Source organism: Leucoraja erinacea, chromosome 8 (genome assembly GCF_028641065.1).
Source record: "Leucoraja erinacea ecotype New England chromosome 8, Leri_hhj_1, whole genome shotgun sequence".
Taxonomy (NCBI): domain Eukaryota; kingdom Metazoa; phylum Chordata; class Chondrichthyes; order Rajiformes; family Rajidae; genus Leucoraja; species Leucoraja erinaceus.
The window spans coordinates 7,653,679-7,665,825 of NC_073384.1; the positions used below are offsets into that span (position 1 = coordinate 7,653,679).

At 46.9% G+C, this 12,147-nt stretch overlaps 1 protein-coding gene across 1 annotated transcript in view; it reads right to left on the bottom strand.

Moving 5' to 3' along the window:
• Positions 1 to 1,343: 1,343 nt before the first annotated feature.
• Positions 1,344 to 12,147, bottom strand: part of LOC129699288 (1-phosphatidylinositol 4,5-bisphosphate phosphodiesterase beta-1) — a 660,784-nt gene continuing 649,980 nt past the window's right edge. Inside the window, 1 exon segment of the mRNA XM_055638950.1 lies at positions 1,344 to 4,598. Coding sequence (XP_055494925.1) covers positions 4,371 to 4,598 — 228 coding nt within the window. The 3' untranslated portion in view covers positions 1,344 to 4,370.

Genomic DNA, 12,147 nt, shown 5'->3' on the forward strand with positions numbered 1-12,147 from the left:
GTAATCATGTATTGTCTTTTAGCACGCAACAAAAGCTTTTCACTGTACCTCGGTACATGTGACAATAAATTGAACTGAGCTGAAAGCGAAACAAAGTTGTGTAACGTTGACACAGAAATAATCATGTTTAAAGAATCTTTATTTCTCTATTAGAACTGATGAATGCACATAAAATTACACGTGGAAGAAACATCATGCCAGAAAAATTGCATAGAATTCATACAAAATTTGAATATGCATTTCAGAACAAATTATCATTGTCAAAGACAATATTATTTACATCCTTTTAATGCGCAAATTTTCCCTTTATCCATTAGTTATTTTACAGTCAACCTTAAATCAAAACCATGTTATATTATGGAACACAAACCATCCATTGAATATAATAGGCAGACAAAAATGCTGGAGAAATTCAGCGGCTGAGGCAGCATCTAGGGAGGGAAGGATGAGGCGAAGTTTCGGGTCGAGACACTTCTTCAGGCTGATGTGGGGGGGGATAGAAAGGAAGAGGCGGAGACAGTGGGCTGTGGGAGAGCTGGTAAGGGGAGGGGAAGGAGGGAGAAAGCAAGGACTGCCTGAAATTGGAGAAGTCTTAGAATAAAGGGGAGGTTCTTAGAATAAAGGGGAGGTTCTTAGAATAAAGGGGAGGTCATTTAAGACTGAGGTGAGAACAAACTTTTTCGCCCAGAGAGTTGTGAATTTATGGAATTCTCTGCCACAGAGGGCAGTGGAGGCCAAGTCACTGGATGGATTTAAGAGAGAGTTAGATAGAGCTCTGGGGGCTAGTGGAGTCAAGGGATATGGGGAGAAGGCAGGCTTGGGTTATTGATAGGGGACGATCAGCCATGATCATATTGAATGGCGAATGGTGCTGGCTCGAAGGGTCGAATGGCCTCCTCCTGCACCTATTTTCCATGTTTCTTTGTAAGTCAACGTTCATACCGCTGGGGTGTAAACTACCCCATGTGAAATATGCACCTCCTCCAACCGCATCTATCCGCTGTTCCAGGTGTCAACTGCTCTACATCGGTGAGACCAAGCGCAGGCTTGGCGATCGCTTCGCCCAACACCTCTGCTCAGTTTGCAGTAACCAACCTGATCTCCCGGTGGCTCAGCACTTCAACTCCCCCTCCCATTTCGAATCCGACCTTTCTCTCCTGGGCCTCCTCCATGGCCCGAGTGAATCCCTCCGAAAATTGGAGGAGCAACACCTCATATTTCGCTTGGGTAGTTTACACCCTAGCGGTATGAACATTGACTTCTCCAATTTCAGGTAGTCCTTGCTTTTTCCCTCTTTCCCCTCCCCTTCCCAGCTCTCCCACTCCTACTGTCTCCGCCTCTTCCTTTCTTTTTTCTGCCCCACCCACCCCCACATCAGTCTGAAGCAGGGTCTCGACCCGAAACGTCGCCCATTCCTTCGCTCCATAGATGCTGCCTCACCCGCTGAGTTGCTCCAGCATTTTTGTCTACCTCCGGTTTTTCCAGCATCTGCAGTTCATTGTTAAACATTGAATATGATCGATGAGTCAAAGAGGGACCGCATATGTGTTCTCTCCACTATGGCCAAACATTTTGTCATCCGCCCCCTTTGTGGTGTCCAAGCTGAAGTTTGTGAAACAATTGCAATGTTTAATGCAAAAATGACCCGCATTTGATGCTGCATACAAACCGTCAGGCCTTGCAACCGTCACATCAAGTACGTGTACAATCTAGTTCAAGAGACACAACAGCCATCAATACAGATTTCCACAACACTTTGGGAATATTCTATTTAGACAGATATACACAAACAAGGCAAAAAAACACTTTCACATCATATCGACCCCTTCGTAGATTTGTTAAAAGTTCAACAAACTAATTCAAGTAACGTTAAACAACAAAAACAGAGTGTGCGGTTATGTATTCTTGTATCATGTGTACAGGTGCACATATGTAGGTACACACACGCACACGCACACGCACACACACACACACACACAGACTTACACACAATCTTCTGTTTAAAAGTTGAAAAAACCACGGCGTTTGTACCGACGAAACAAAACTATGAATTTCTATTTTCGCAATCTTCCGACACACTGCCTAAACCGATAAGAAGTAAAAACACAGGATGGCACCATTGTAAATGGAGCGTTAAATGGCTAGACCCAGTGTTAGTGGGGTTTTCATTCAAATAGCGAGTTAAGTCGTATAAAAATAAAGAGATGTTTAAATGCTTTACTAAAACATCATATTACACAAATACTGCAAATAATGGTAAAGATTTCAATTAACACTTAATACCGGAGCCTTTGGATTTATTCAAGATATGGTTTAAGTTGTAGTTTTGATGCCATCAAATATTCTCTTAAATCATAAACATTTGTGTTTCCAGCTCATTCAACACAGCAGTTATTTTTTTCAGTTTAGTTTAGAGATACCACGGGGAAACGGGCCCTTCGGCCCGCAGAGTCTGTGCCGACCAGCGATCCCCCCGCACACTAACACTATCCTACACACACTGGGGACAATTTGCACATTTATACCAAGCCAATTAACCTACAAATCTGTACGTCTTTGGAGTGTGGGAGGAAAGCGAGGATCTCGGAGAAAACCCACGCGGGTCACGGGGAGGACAAACTCCGTACAGACAGCGCCCGTGGTCGGGATCGAACCCGGGTCTCTGGCGCTGCGAGGCAGCAACTCTACCGCTGCGCCACCGTTGATCTAAGAGCAAGATGGGGCTCTTAAAAGATAGCGGAGTCAGGGGAGATGGGGAGGTGGCAGGAACGGGATACTGTTTGGGGATGATCAGCCATGATCACATTGAATGGCGGCGCTGGCTCGAAGGATCGAATGACCTCGAATGGCGGCGCTGGCTCGAAGGGCCGAATGGCGGCGCTGGCTCGAAGGGCCGAATGGTCTCCTCCTGCACCTATTGTCTGTTGTCTAAGTTGGGTTTTGCTTTGTATGGCCATAGAGTGAATAAAGCCAAAGAACTCGGGTTGCACGGATTGCTTCGGTGACACGCCACCGTAAAGATGCTTGAATAGTTTACAGTGTTCTCTAATTGTCAGTAATATCGCATTTTCAGTGTTTAGTTTTTGAAATTAAAATTTCATTCACAAAGTGCATACATACAGAGTAGAACAATAACTTGCCTGCAGATTTGTCTTTTCCCTTCAAGTTATTTACAGCCACTTGTACAAATTAAACAGAAAATCCTCGGGCGCGTAACAAGTTTACAACACTGTGCAGTTAGTAGGATGTCGGATCTCCCAGTTACATCACGTACATTGATAACCCACAGTAGCAGTGGTGTGGAAAACTGTGACATTAATGTAACCGCACTTCATATACGCAGAAGGGAATCACACATCTCTTTGTTTGAAACCTGCAACGTTACCTCAAAGTTACATGACAGCACAAACCGTACGATAATACTGCTGCTTAAAGACTATATTTATAAAGTATCCACAGTGAGAACCACATTATTTCCACCACGCATGCGTCCCTGAAACTGATTTCCCTTTGTTTTTTTTAAAAATACACTTCACGAAGCTACACAGAGTTTTAGCGTAAGCGCGACCAAGATTTCCGTTATGTTAAGCAGCAATCTTAAGGGCCTGTCCCACTTGCCGATTTCTTTTCGGTGACTGCCGGCATCATCGACAGACGTATCAGGTCACCGAAACCTTTGCGGCGTGAATTGATTTTACTTTCATTTATTGACACATCACATAACTGATTGATTCCATTTGCACCTCACGCTGCCTCGGCAAGGCCAGCCGCACGAGTGTCGCAACATCTGATATGACGCCGGCAGTCGCCGAAAATAGTCGGCAAGTGTGACAGGCCCTTTATACTCCAGCGGGAACCAAAGTCAAAAGTATGCGATGCTGCACCAGTACTGTGGTCGGTGAACTCGCCTGCTCGCTTACTCGCTCGCACACAATGCATGGACCAGGGCTGGCCTGAGCCTGCAGCTCAAAGCAAAGGATCTCCCACCAGTGAAAACATGCAATGTTATGAAGGCGTGGCTGCCAAATTTATTTCTCCTTTTATTTTCATTTTTTTGCCACTTTACATCCCGTAAAATCTCGAGTTCCTTCCCGATGGAGGTTTTATTTTTTTTTAAGTTTACTGAAACGTGTAGCACTGCGCAGTTACGTTTCCCACTGGCACTCGGACGAAACACACGCGCGCAAGTTAAGATCCCGGCGACTGGCTTCGTTTGTGAAGAGATCGGTCACGGCGCAAGCGTGCGACCGAGTGGTTATTCTCCCGTCCGCAAACCTGCGTGCGGCGATGCTTAAACGAACAGGAAAAAAAACGCAGGGGGTTAACGGGGTTTTAAGACGGGGGGTGGGGGGGGGAGGAGGACCTTATGACTAAAGCGAAGTGTCGAACACTTTATCCGACTTGCTGTCTTCCACTTTGTCTTCGCTCGACGACTTGTGGTTGGGTTTTCCTTCGTCCGTTTGCTGGGTGGGCGCGGAGGCAACGTGGTCGACATCTTCACTGAACTTGCCTTTCAACGTGTCCTGGACAAACTCTTGGATTTCCAGTGGCAGCCTCTTAAATTTATCCTGGTATTCCTGATCGAGGTCGCTCTGTAGCTGCGGAAAAAAACAAACAAAACACAAGAGGGGGCAAAAGCCCTCATGTCATCAATCCTCGCAAACCAACGACACAACAAAACAAAAAACCCCGAATAATCGCTACACGATAAGGATTTTGTTCCCTTGTGACCCACGTGTGTACGTGTTGGAAACAGATTCATTAGGTCATACTCCAAGTAAATAGAGTCACAGTCATACACAGCATGGAAATAGTCAGTAGAGTCATACAGCATGGATATATTGTCATGGAAGACAGACTCAAAATGCTGGAGTAACAGGCAGCATCTCTGGAGAGAAGGAATGGGTGATGTTTCGGGTCGAGACCCTTCCTCAGCTGTAGAGTCATAGAGTCATACAGCATGGAAATTGTCATTGGGCCATACAGAACAAAGGGGACCCGGTTTGAGTGGGGGGGGGGACCACTGTGAGGGGAGGGGGGGAACAAAGGGGGACCGGGCGTGGGGGAACATTCGAGAACTAAGGGGGACCACAAATGGAATGTGTCAAAAATGGTATGGGGTAAAATGGAATCCTTTGTATCAATTTTCGACGCCCTTTATGTAGCAACCCTTTGCATACCTTGGGCACGCAAAGCAAAGAATATCACGGTGATCTGTCACGTGGGATAATAGAGCATCAGTTATACAGCACGGGGATAGTCATACAACGTGGAAACTGCCTCATAGTCAAACAGCTTAGAGGGGCATCTTGGCTGGTTTGGACAAGTTTGGCCCTCTGGTCCAATCCATCTATGACAGCCAATATGGCCCATCTAAGTAAGTCACATTTGACTAGACAATAGACAATAGGTGCAGGAGTAGGCCATTCGGCCGTTCAAATTTGCTTGCCTTTGGTCCATATCCCTTTCTGCCTCAGAGGGCAGTGGAGGTCGGTTCTCTGGATACTTTCAAGAGAGAGCTAGATAGGGCTCTTAAAGGTAGCGGAGTCAGGGGATATGGGGAGAAGGCAGGAACGGTGTACTGATTGTGGATGATCAGCCATGATCACATTGAATGCCGGTGCTGGCTCGAAGGACCGAATGGCCTACTCCTGTACCTACTGTCTATTGTCTAAACCTTTCCTATCCATGCACCTGTTCAAATATATTTTAAATCACACATAAGGGTGTGGTGGGTGTATGGAACGAGCTGCCAGAGGAGGTAGTTGAGGCTGGGACTATCCTGACATTTACGAAGCAGTCAGACGGGTACATGGATAGGACAGGTTTGGAGGGATATGGACCGAATGCTGGCAGGTGGGACTAGTGTAGCTGGGACATTGTTGGCCGGTGTGGGCAAGTTGGGCTGCTTCCATACTGTATCACTCTATGACTGTTAGAAATGCTGTTAGAAATACCTGCCTCAACTACTTCCTCTGGCAGCTCGTTCTGTACACCCACTCACGCTCTCAATGAAAATGGTCATGGCCCAGGTTCCTGTTAAATTTGTCCCCCTCTCACCTTAAACATATGTCCTCTGGTTCTTAATGCCCTTGCCCTGGGTAATGCCCCTGGCCCTGCCTTGGGATGTAATGTTAAAATTGTACAAGGCATTGGTGAGGCCAATTCTGGAGTATGGTGTACAATTTTGGTCGCCTAATTATAGGAAGGATGTCAACAAAATAGAGAGAGTACAGAGGAGATTTACTAGAATGTTGCCTGGGTTTCAGCAACTAAGTTACAGAGAAAGGTTGAACAAGTTAGGGCTTTATTCTTTGGAGCGCAGAAGGTTAAGGGGGGACTTGATAGAGGTTTTTAAAATGATGAGAGGGACAGACAGAGTTGACGTGGATACGCTTTTCCCACTGAGAGTAGGGAAGATTCAAACAAGGGGACATGACTTGGGAATTAAGGGACTGAAGTTTAGGGGTAACATGAGGGGGAACTTCTTTACTCAGAGAGTGGTAGCTGTGTGGAATGAGCTTCCAGTGAAGGTGGTGGAGGCAGGTTCGTTTTTATCATTTAAAAATAAATTGGATAGTTATATGGACGGGAAGGGAATGGAGGGTTATGGTCTGAGCGCAGGTATATGGGACTAGGGGAGATTATGTGTTCGGCACGAGCTAGAAGGGTCGAGATGGCCTGTTTCCGTGCTGTAATTGTTATATGGTTTATATGGTTAAAAGGCCTAGCGCATTCACCCAGTCTATATTTTATACCTCACCCTCAACCGCATGCGATCCAAGGAATAAACCCCTAGCCCGCCCAACCTTTATACCTCAGGCACTCGAATCCTGGCAACAGCCTCATCATTAACAGAGAGACACGGAAAGCTGGAGTGCTTTAAGTGCTTATGTATAGCGTAAGGAAGAACTGCAGATGCTGGTTTAAATCAAAGGTGGTCTCAAAATGCTGGAGTAACTCAGCGGGTCAGTCAGCATCTCTGGAGAAAAGGTACAGGTGACGTTTTGGGTCGAGACCCTTCTTTCAGACTGAGGGTCAGGGGGAAAGGGAAACAAGAGATATGTGTAGAGGGTGAGGTAGAAAGATATAGAACAGATGAATGAAAGATATGCAATATAGAGTCATAGAGTATTAAAGTGTGGCAACAGGCCCTGCGGCCCAACTTGCCCACAAGATGTCTTGAATGTTTTAACAAGGCCATTGCGCCACTTCTATTGAGCCTGCTGTTCATAAGTTCATAAGTGATGGGAGGCCAATTAGGCCCATCAGGTCTCAGGCGCAGAAAGGCAGCAGCTCTACCCGCTGCGCCAAGTTCACAAGTTATAGGAGCAAAATTAGACCATTCGGCCCATCAGGTCTACTCTGCCATTCAATCATGGCTGATCTATCTCTCCCTCTCAACCCCATTCTCCTGCCTTCTCCCCATAACCACTGACACCCGTATTGATTAGGCGGCAGGAGTGTTCCTCTAAAGGGCCTGTCCCACTTGGGCGAAGATTTTGTGAATCTCAAAATCCTGGGGCGCCGCACGCGACTGCCTACGCCGCCGTGCCTCACCGTGCACCATGCACGTGTAATGCACGCCTTGCGCGCGTCGTACGTTGTGGCGCGTAAATGATGTCGCGTAAATGACGTGCAATTGACGCCCACGTGGGACAGACCCTTAAGGCCACGTATGAATCCTCTCAGCACTGCTTTGAGGATAACCTCCTGTTGATCTTTTCACACGTTTTTACATTGCACTGAATCTCATCTGAAGCACCAAGATGTTTAAAACAACACACTGCCTCTTCATCACGGCAGAGACGGTGTGAAAATCCTGAATTGATTTTATTTTCATTATTGACATAAAGCTGATTGACTGCATCTACACCTCACGCTGCCTCGGCAAGGATGAGCCTCACTCCTGGCCATTCCCTCTTCTCCCCTCTCCCATCCATACATGTGAAACCGCACACCTCCAGATTCAGGGACATTTTTCCCCCAGCTGTTATCAGGCAACTGAATCATCCTGCCACAACCAGTGAGCAGTGCTGAACTACTATCTACCTCATTAGAGACCCTCGTACTATCTTTGATCAGCTTTTACCTTGCACTAAACATTATTCCCTTGTCATGTAAATGGCTCGATTGTAATCATGTATTGTCTTTCCGCTGACTGGTTAGCACGCAACAGAAGCCTTTCACTGTGCCTCGGTACACGTGACAATGAACTAGTAAAACTGAAACTGAAAATCTCTTGAAAGAGTTCAAGAAGGAACTGCAGATGCTGGAAGATCGAAGGTACACAAAAATGCTGGAGAAACTCAGCGGGTGCAGCAGCATCTATGGAGCGAGGGAAATAGGCGACGTTTCGGGCCGAAACCCTTTTTCAGACTGATGGGGGGTGGGGGAGAGAAGGAAGGAAAAGGGGAGGAGGAGGAGCCCGAGGGCGGGGGGATGGGAGGAGACAACTCGAGGGTTAAGGAAGGGGAGGAGACAGCACTTGCCAAAAATTACAATCCCCACATAAGGGGAGTGACTTGCATGTTCATGCGACTTGTATACTGGTTTTTATGGTAAATTTGATTATTTTTTAAAGCCGCATAGATAATAAGCAGAAATATGAAAGTGTTCAATGCCAAATAATTAAAAGGATAATTAAGCTGTTCTCATCAATCAATGTGATGGGTAATTGCGTTGAATCCTAAGCATGTATTTATTCCCCGAGAAAAAGTCAAGACAGCAATGTTAACTTCCATAAATAGCATTGCAATTATAATGCAACATCATCAAATGCGGGCACATTTTTGTGTGAAAGAGAGTTAGAGAGAGAGAGAGAGAGAGAGGGAGAGAGAGAGGGAGAGGGATACAGAGAGAGTGAGAGGGAGAGGGAGGGAGATCCCTCTCTCAGGGAGAGGGAGACGGAGGCGGTGGAGCGAGAGACAGAGGGAGGGAGAAAGAGAGAGAGAGAGGGGGGGAGACAGAGAGGAAGAGAGGGAGGGAGAGAGAGAGGGAGAGAGAGGGAGAGGGGGAGAGAGACAAAGAGAGAGAGAGAGAGAGGGGGAGAAAGAGAGAGACAGACAGACACAGAGAGAGGGTGAGAGAGGGGGTAGAGGGAGAGAAAGAGAGAGGGAGAGGGGGAGAAAGAGAGGGGACAAAGAGAGAGAGAGAGGGGGAGAGGGGGGAGGAAAGAGAGGAGAGAGGGGAGAAAGAGAGGAAGAAAGTGAGAGAGGGGGGAGAGAGGAGGAGAGAGAGGGGGAGGATGAGAGAGGGGGAGAGGAGAGGAGGGGGAAAGAGAGGGGAGGAAGGTAGAGGGAGAGAAAAAGAGAGGGAGAGGAAGAGGGGGGGAGGAAAAGGGAGGGGGGAAAGGGAGAGGTGGAGAGAGAAAGGGGGAGGGGGAGAAAGGGAGAGGGGGATAAAGAGAAAGGGGGGAGAAAGGGAGAGGGGTATAAAGAGAGAGGGAGAGAGAGAGGGGGAAAGAGAGGGAGAGAGAGAGAGAGAGGAAGGGAGAAGAGAGAGAGAGAGAGAGAGAAAAGGGAGGGATAGAGAGGGAAGAAAGAGGGAGGGGAGAAAGGATGACGGGGAGAAAGAGATGGAGAGAAAGAGTGAGACAGAAAAAGAGAGAAAGAGAGAGGGAAGAAAGAGATGAATTCCTTTTTCTCTTTACAACTTTAAACTATTGACACATCTATGCACAAATGGCAGTAACGTTAACTCCAAAATTACCCGGGTAATAAAAGACAGAAATGCTGGGATGCTCAGCAGGTTAGTTTAGTTTAGTTTAGTTTTAGTTTAGAGATACAGCGCGGAAACAGGCCATTCGGCCCACCGAGTCCGCACTAACTAGCGATCACACCACACGCTAACACTATCCTACACACACACTAGGGGCCATTTACACTTATACCATGCCAATTAACCTACAAACCAGTAACGTATTTTTTAAGGTTGGACAGCAATGCATTTCGTTGTCTCTGTACTGTACACTGACAATGACAATTAAAATTGAATCTGAATCTGAATCTTGCAGTTAATGTCTGCTTCGTGACGTTTCATCAGAATTCCGGTCCCATCATTGGGTTCTGGCAAAGGCCCCCCAAGTTCCGAAACCACTCAAGTAAACATTGTCCTGTCTCTGTCCCCGAAGGAACTGCAGGTGCTGGTTTACTCCGAAGACAGACACAAAATGCTGGAGTAACGAACTAGGCGGGACAGGCAGCATCTCCGAAGAGAAGGAATGGGTGACGTTTCGGGTTGAGACCCTTCGACTGACAAAGGTTCTCGGACGGAAACGCCACCCACTCCTTCTCTCCAGAGATGCTGCCTTTCACGCTGAGTTACTCCAGCATTTTTGTGCCTGTCTTTTATACTTTCTCCACAGATATAATCTAATCTACTAAGTGAACGCTACATTTCGATTTCATCTCCCTAATATTTGCAGCATTTGGCCTTTTGTTGATCTGAAGTCAGGCACTGTTCTTGACAAACGTTCGCAGGTTATAGGAATAGAATTAGGCCATTCGGCCCATCGAGTCTACTCCGCCATTCTGCCTCCTCATCCCATTTTCCTGCCTTCTCCCCATAACCCATGACAACCATTCTAATCAAGAATTTATCTATCGCTGCCTTACAATTATCCACTGATTTGGCCTCCACAGCCCTCTGTGGCAATGAGTTTGACAGATTAACTACCCTCTGACTAAAGATGTTCCTCCTCACCTCCTTTCTAAAAAAAGCAGCCTTTAATTCTGAGGCTGTGACCGCTGGTCCTGGACTCTCCCACCAGTGGAAACATCCTCCCCACATCCAAAATGTCACAGGTTTGATGGTAAGAGCCTTGCACATGTACACATGCACAGGTCACTCCTGAGTGCAGGTGAACTGAGTTATTACACTTTTCCAGGGCACTGATTGACAAACATTTACAACACAGGCGTGTCAAGAAGAGACAAGAGTCAGGAGAGTTTTATTGTCGTACTAGAATAAAGGGAGAGGCCATTTAAGACTGAGGTGAGAAAAAAACTTTTTCACCCAGAGAGTTGTGAATTTGTGGAATTCCCTGCCACAGAGGGCAGTGGAGGCCAAATCACTGGATGGATTTAAGAGGGAGTTAGATAGAGCTCTAGGGGCTAGTGGAATCAAGGGATATGAGGAGAAGGCAGGCACGGGTTATTGATTGGGGACGATCAGCCATGATCACAATGAATGGCGGTGCTGGCTCGAAGGGCCGAATGGCCTCCTCCTGCACCTATTTTCTATGTCTATGTTCTATGTCTATGTCTAGACCAAGTCTGCTCTCCCAACGTAATATTCCACCACTCACCCGTTCCCCCAACGCAACCCGTATGGCTTTTCTTGAAACTTTAATCATGAATATGGCCCACTCCGGCCAACGTCCCATCTACACTAGTCCCACTTGCCCAGGTTTGGCCCACATCCCTCCCTGTCAGGGGTTATGGGGAGAAGATAGGAGAATGGGGTTCGGAGGGAGAGATAGATCAGCTATGATTGAATAGCGGAGTAGACTTGATGGGCCGAATTGCCTAATTCTACTCCTATCACTTATGACCTTATGATAAACCAACTTAGAATTTGGTTCTGCAGTGCCATCAATTGGATCTTTCCAATCAGTGTTCAATTGTCTTTCCCTTTGCTTTCCCATGGACTTATCTCTCAAGAATTATCATTTACTCGGTCTTTTCAGTAATGTCAATCAATGTCTCGTTTGGTTTAGGGCTACAGAATGGCAACAGGCCCTTCGGCCCACCGAGTCCATGCTGACTGTTGATCTCCCGTTCACACTAGTTCGATGTTATTTCTCATCCACTCCCTACACACTCAGGGCAGCTTTACAGATTAACCTGCAAACCTGCACGTCTTTGGGATGTGGGAGGAAACCTGAGCACCTGCAGGAAACCCACATGGTCTTACAGTCATAAAGCCTTACAGCATGGAAACAGGCCCTTCAGCCCAACTTGCCCCCACCGACCAACAGGTCCCAGCTACACTACGCTTGGCCCATAGCCCTCTAAACCCATCCTACCCATTGCGATAGTCCATGCCTCAACTACCTCCTCCGGCAACTCGTTCTATACACCCACCACCCTTTTTGTTAAAAAGGTTTTCCCCTCAGGTTCCTATGACTTTCCCAGTCACAGGGAG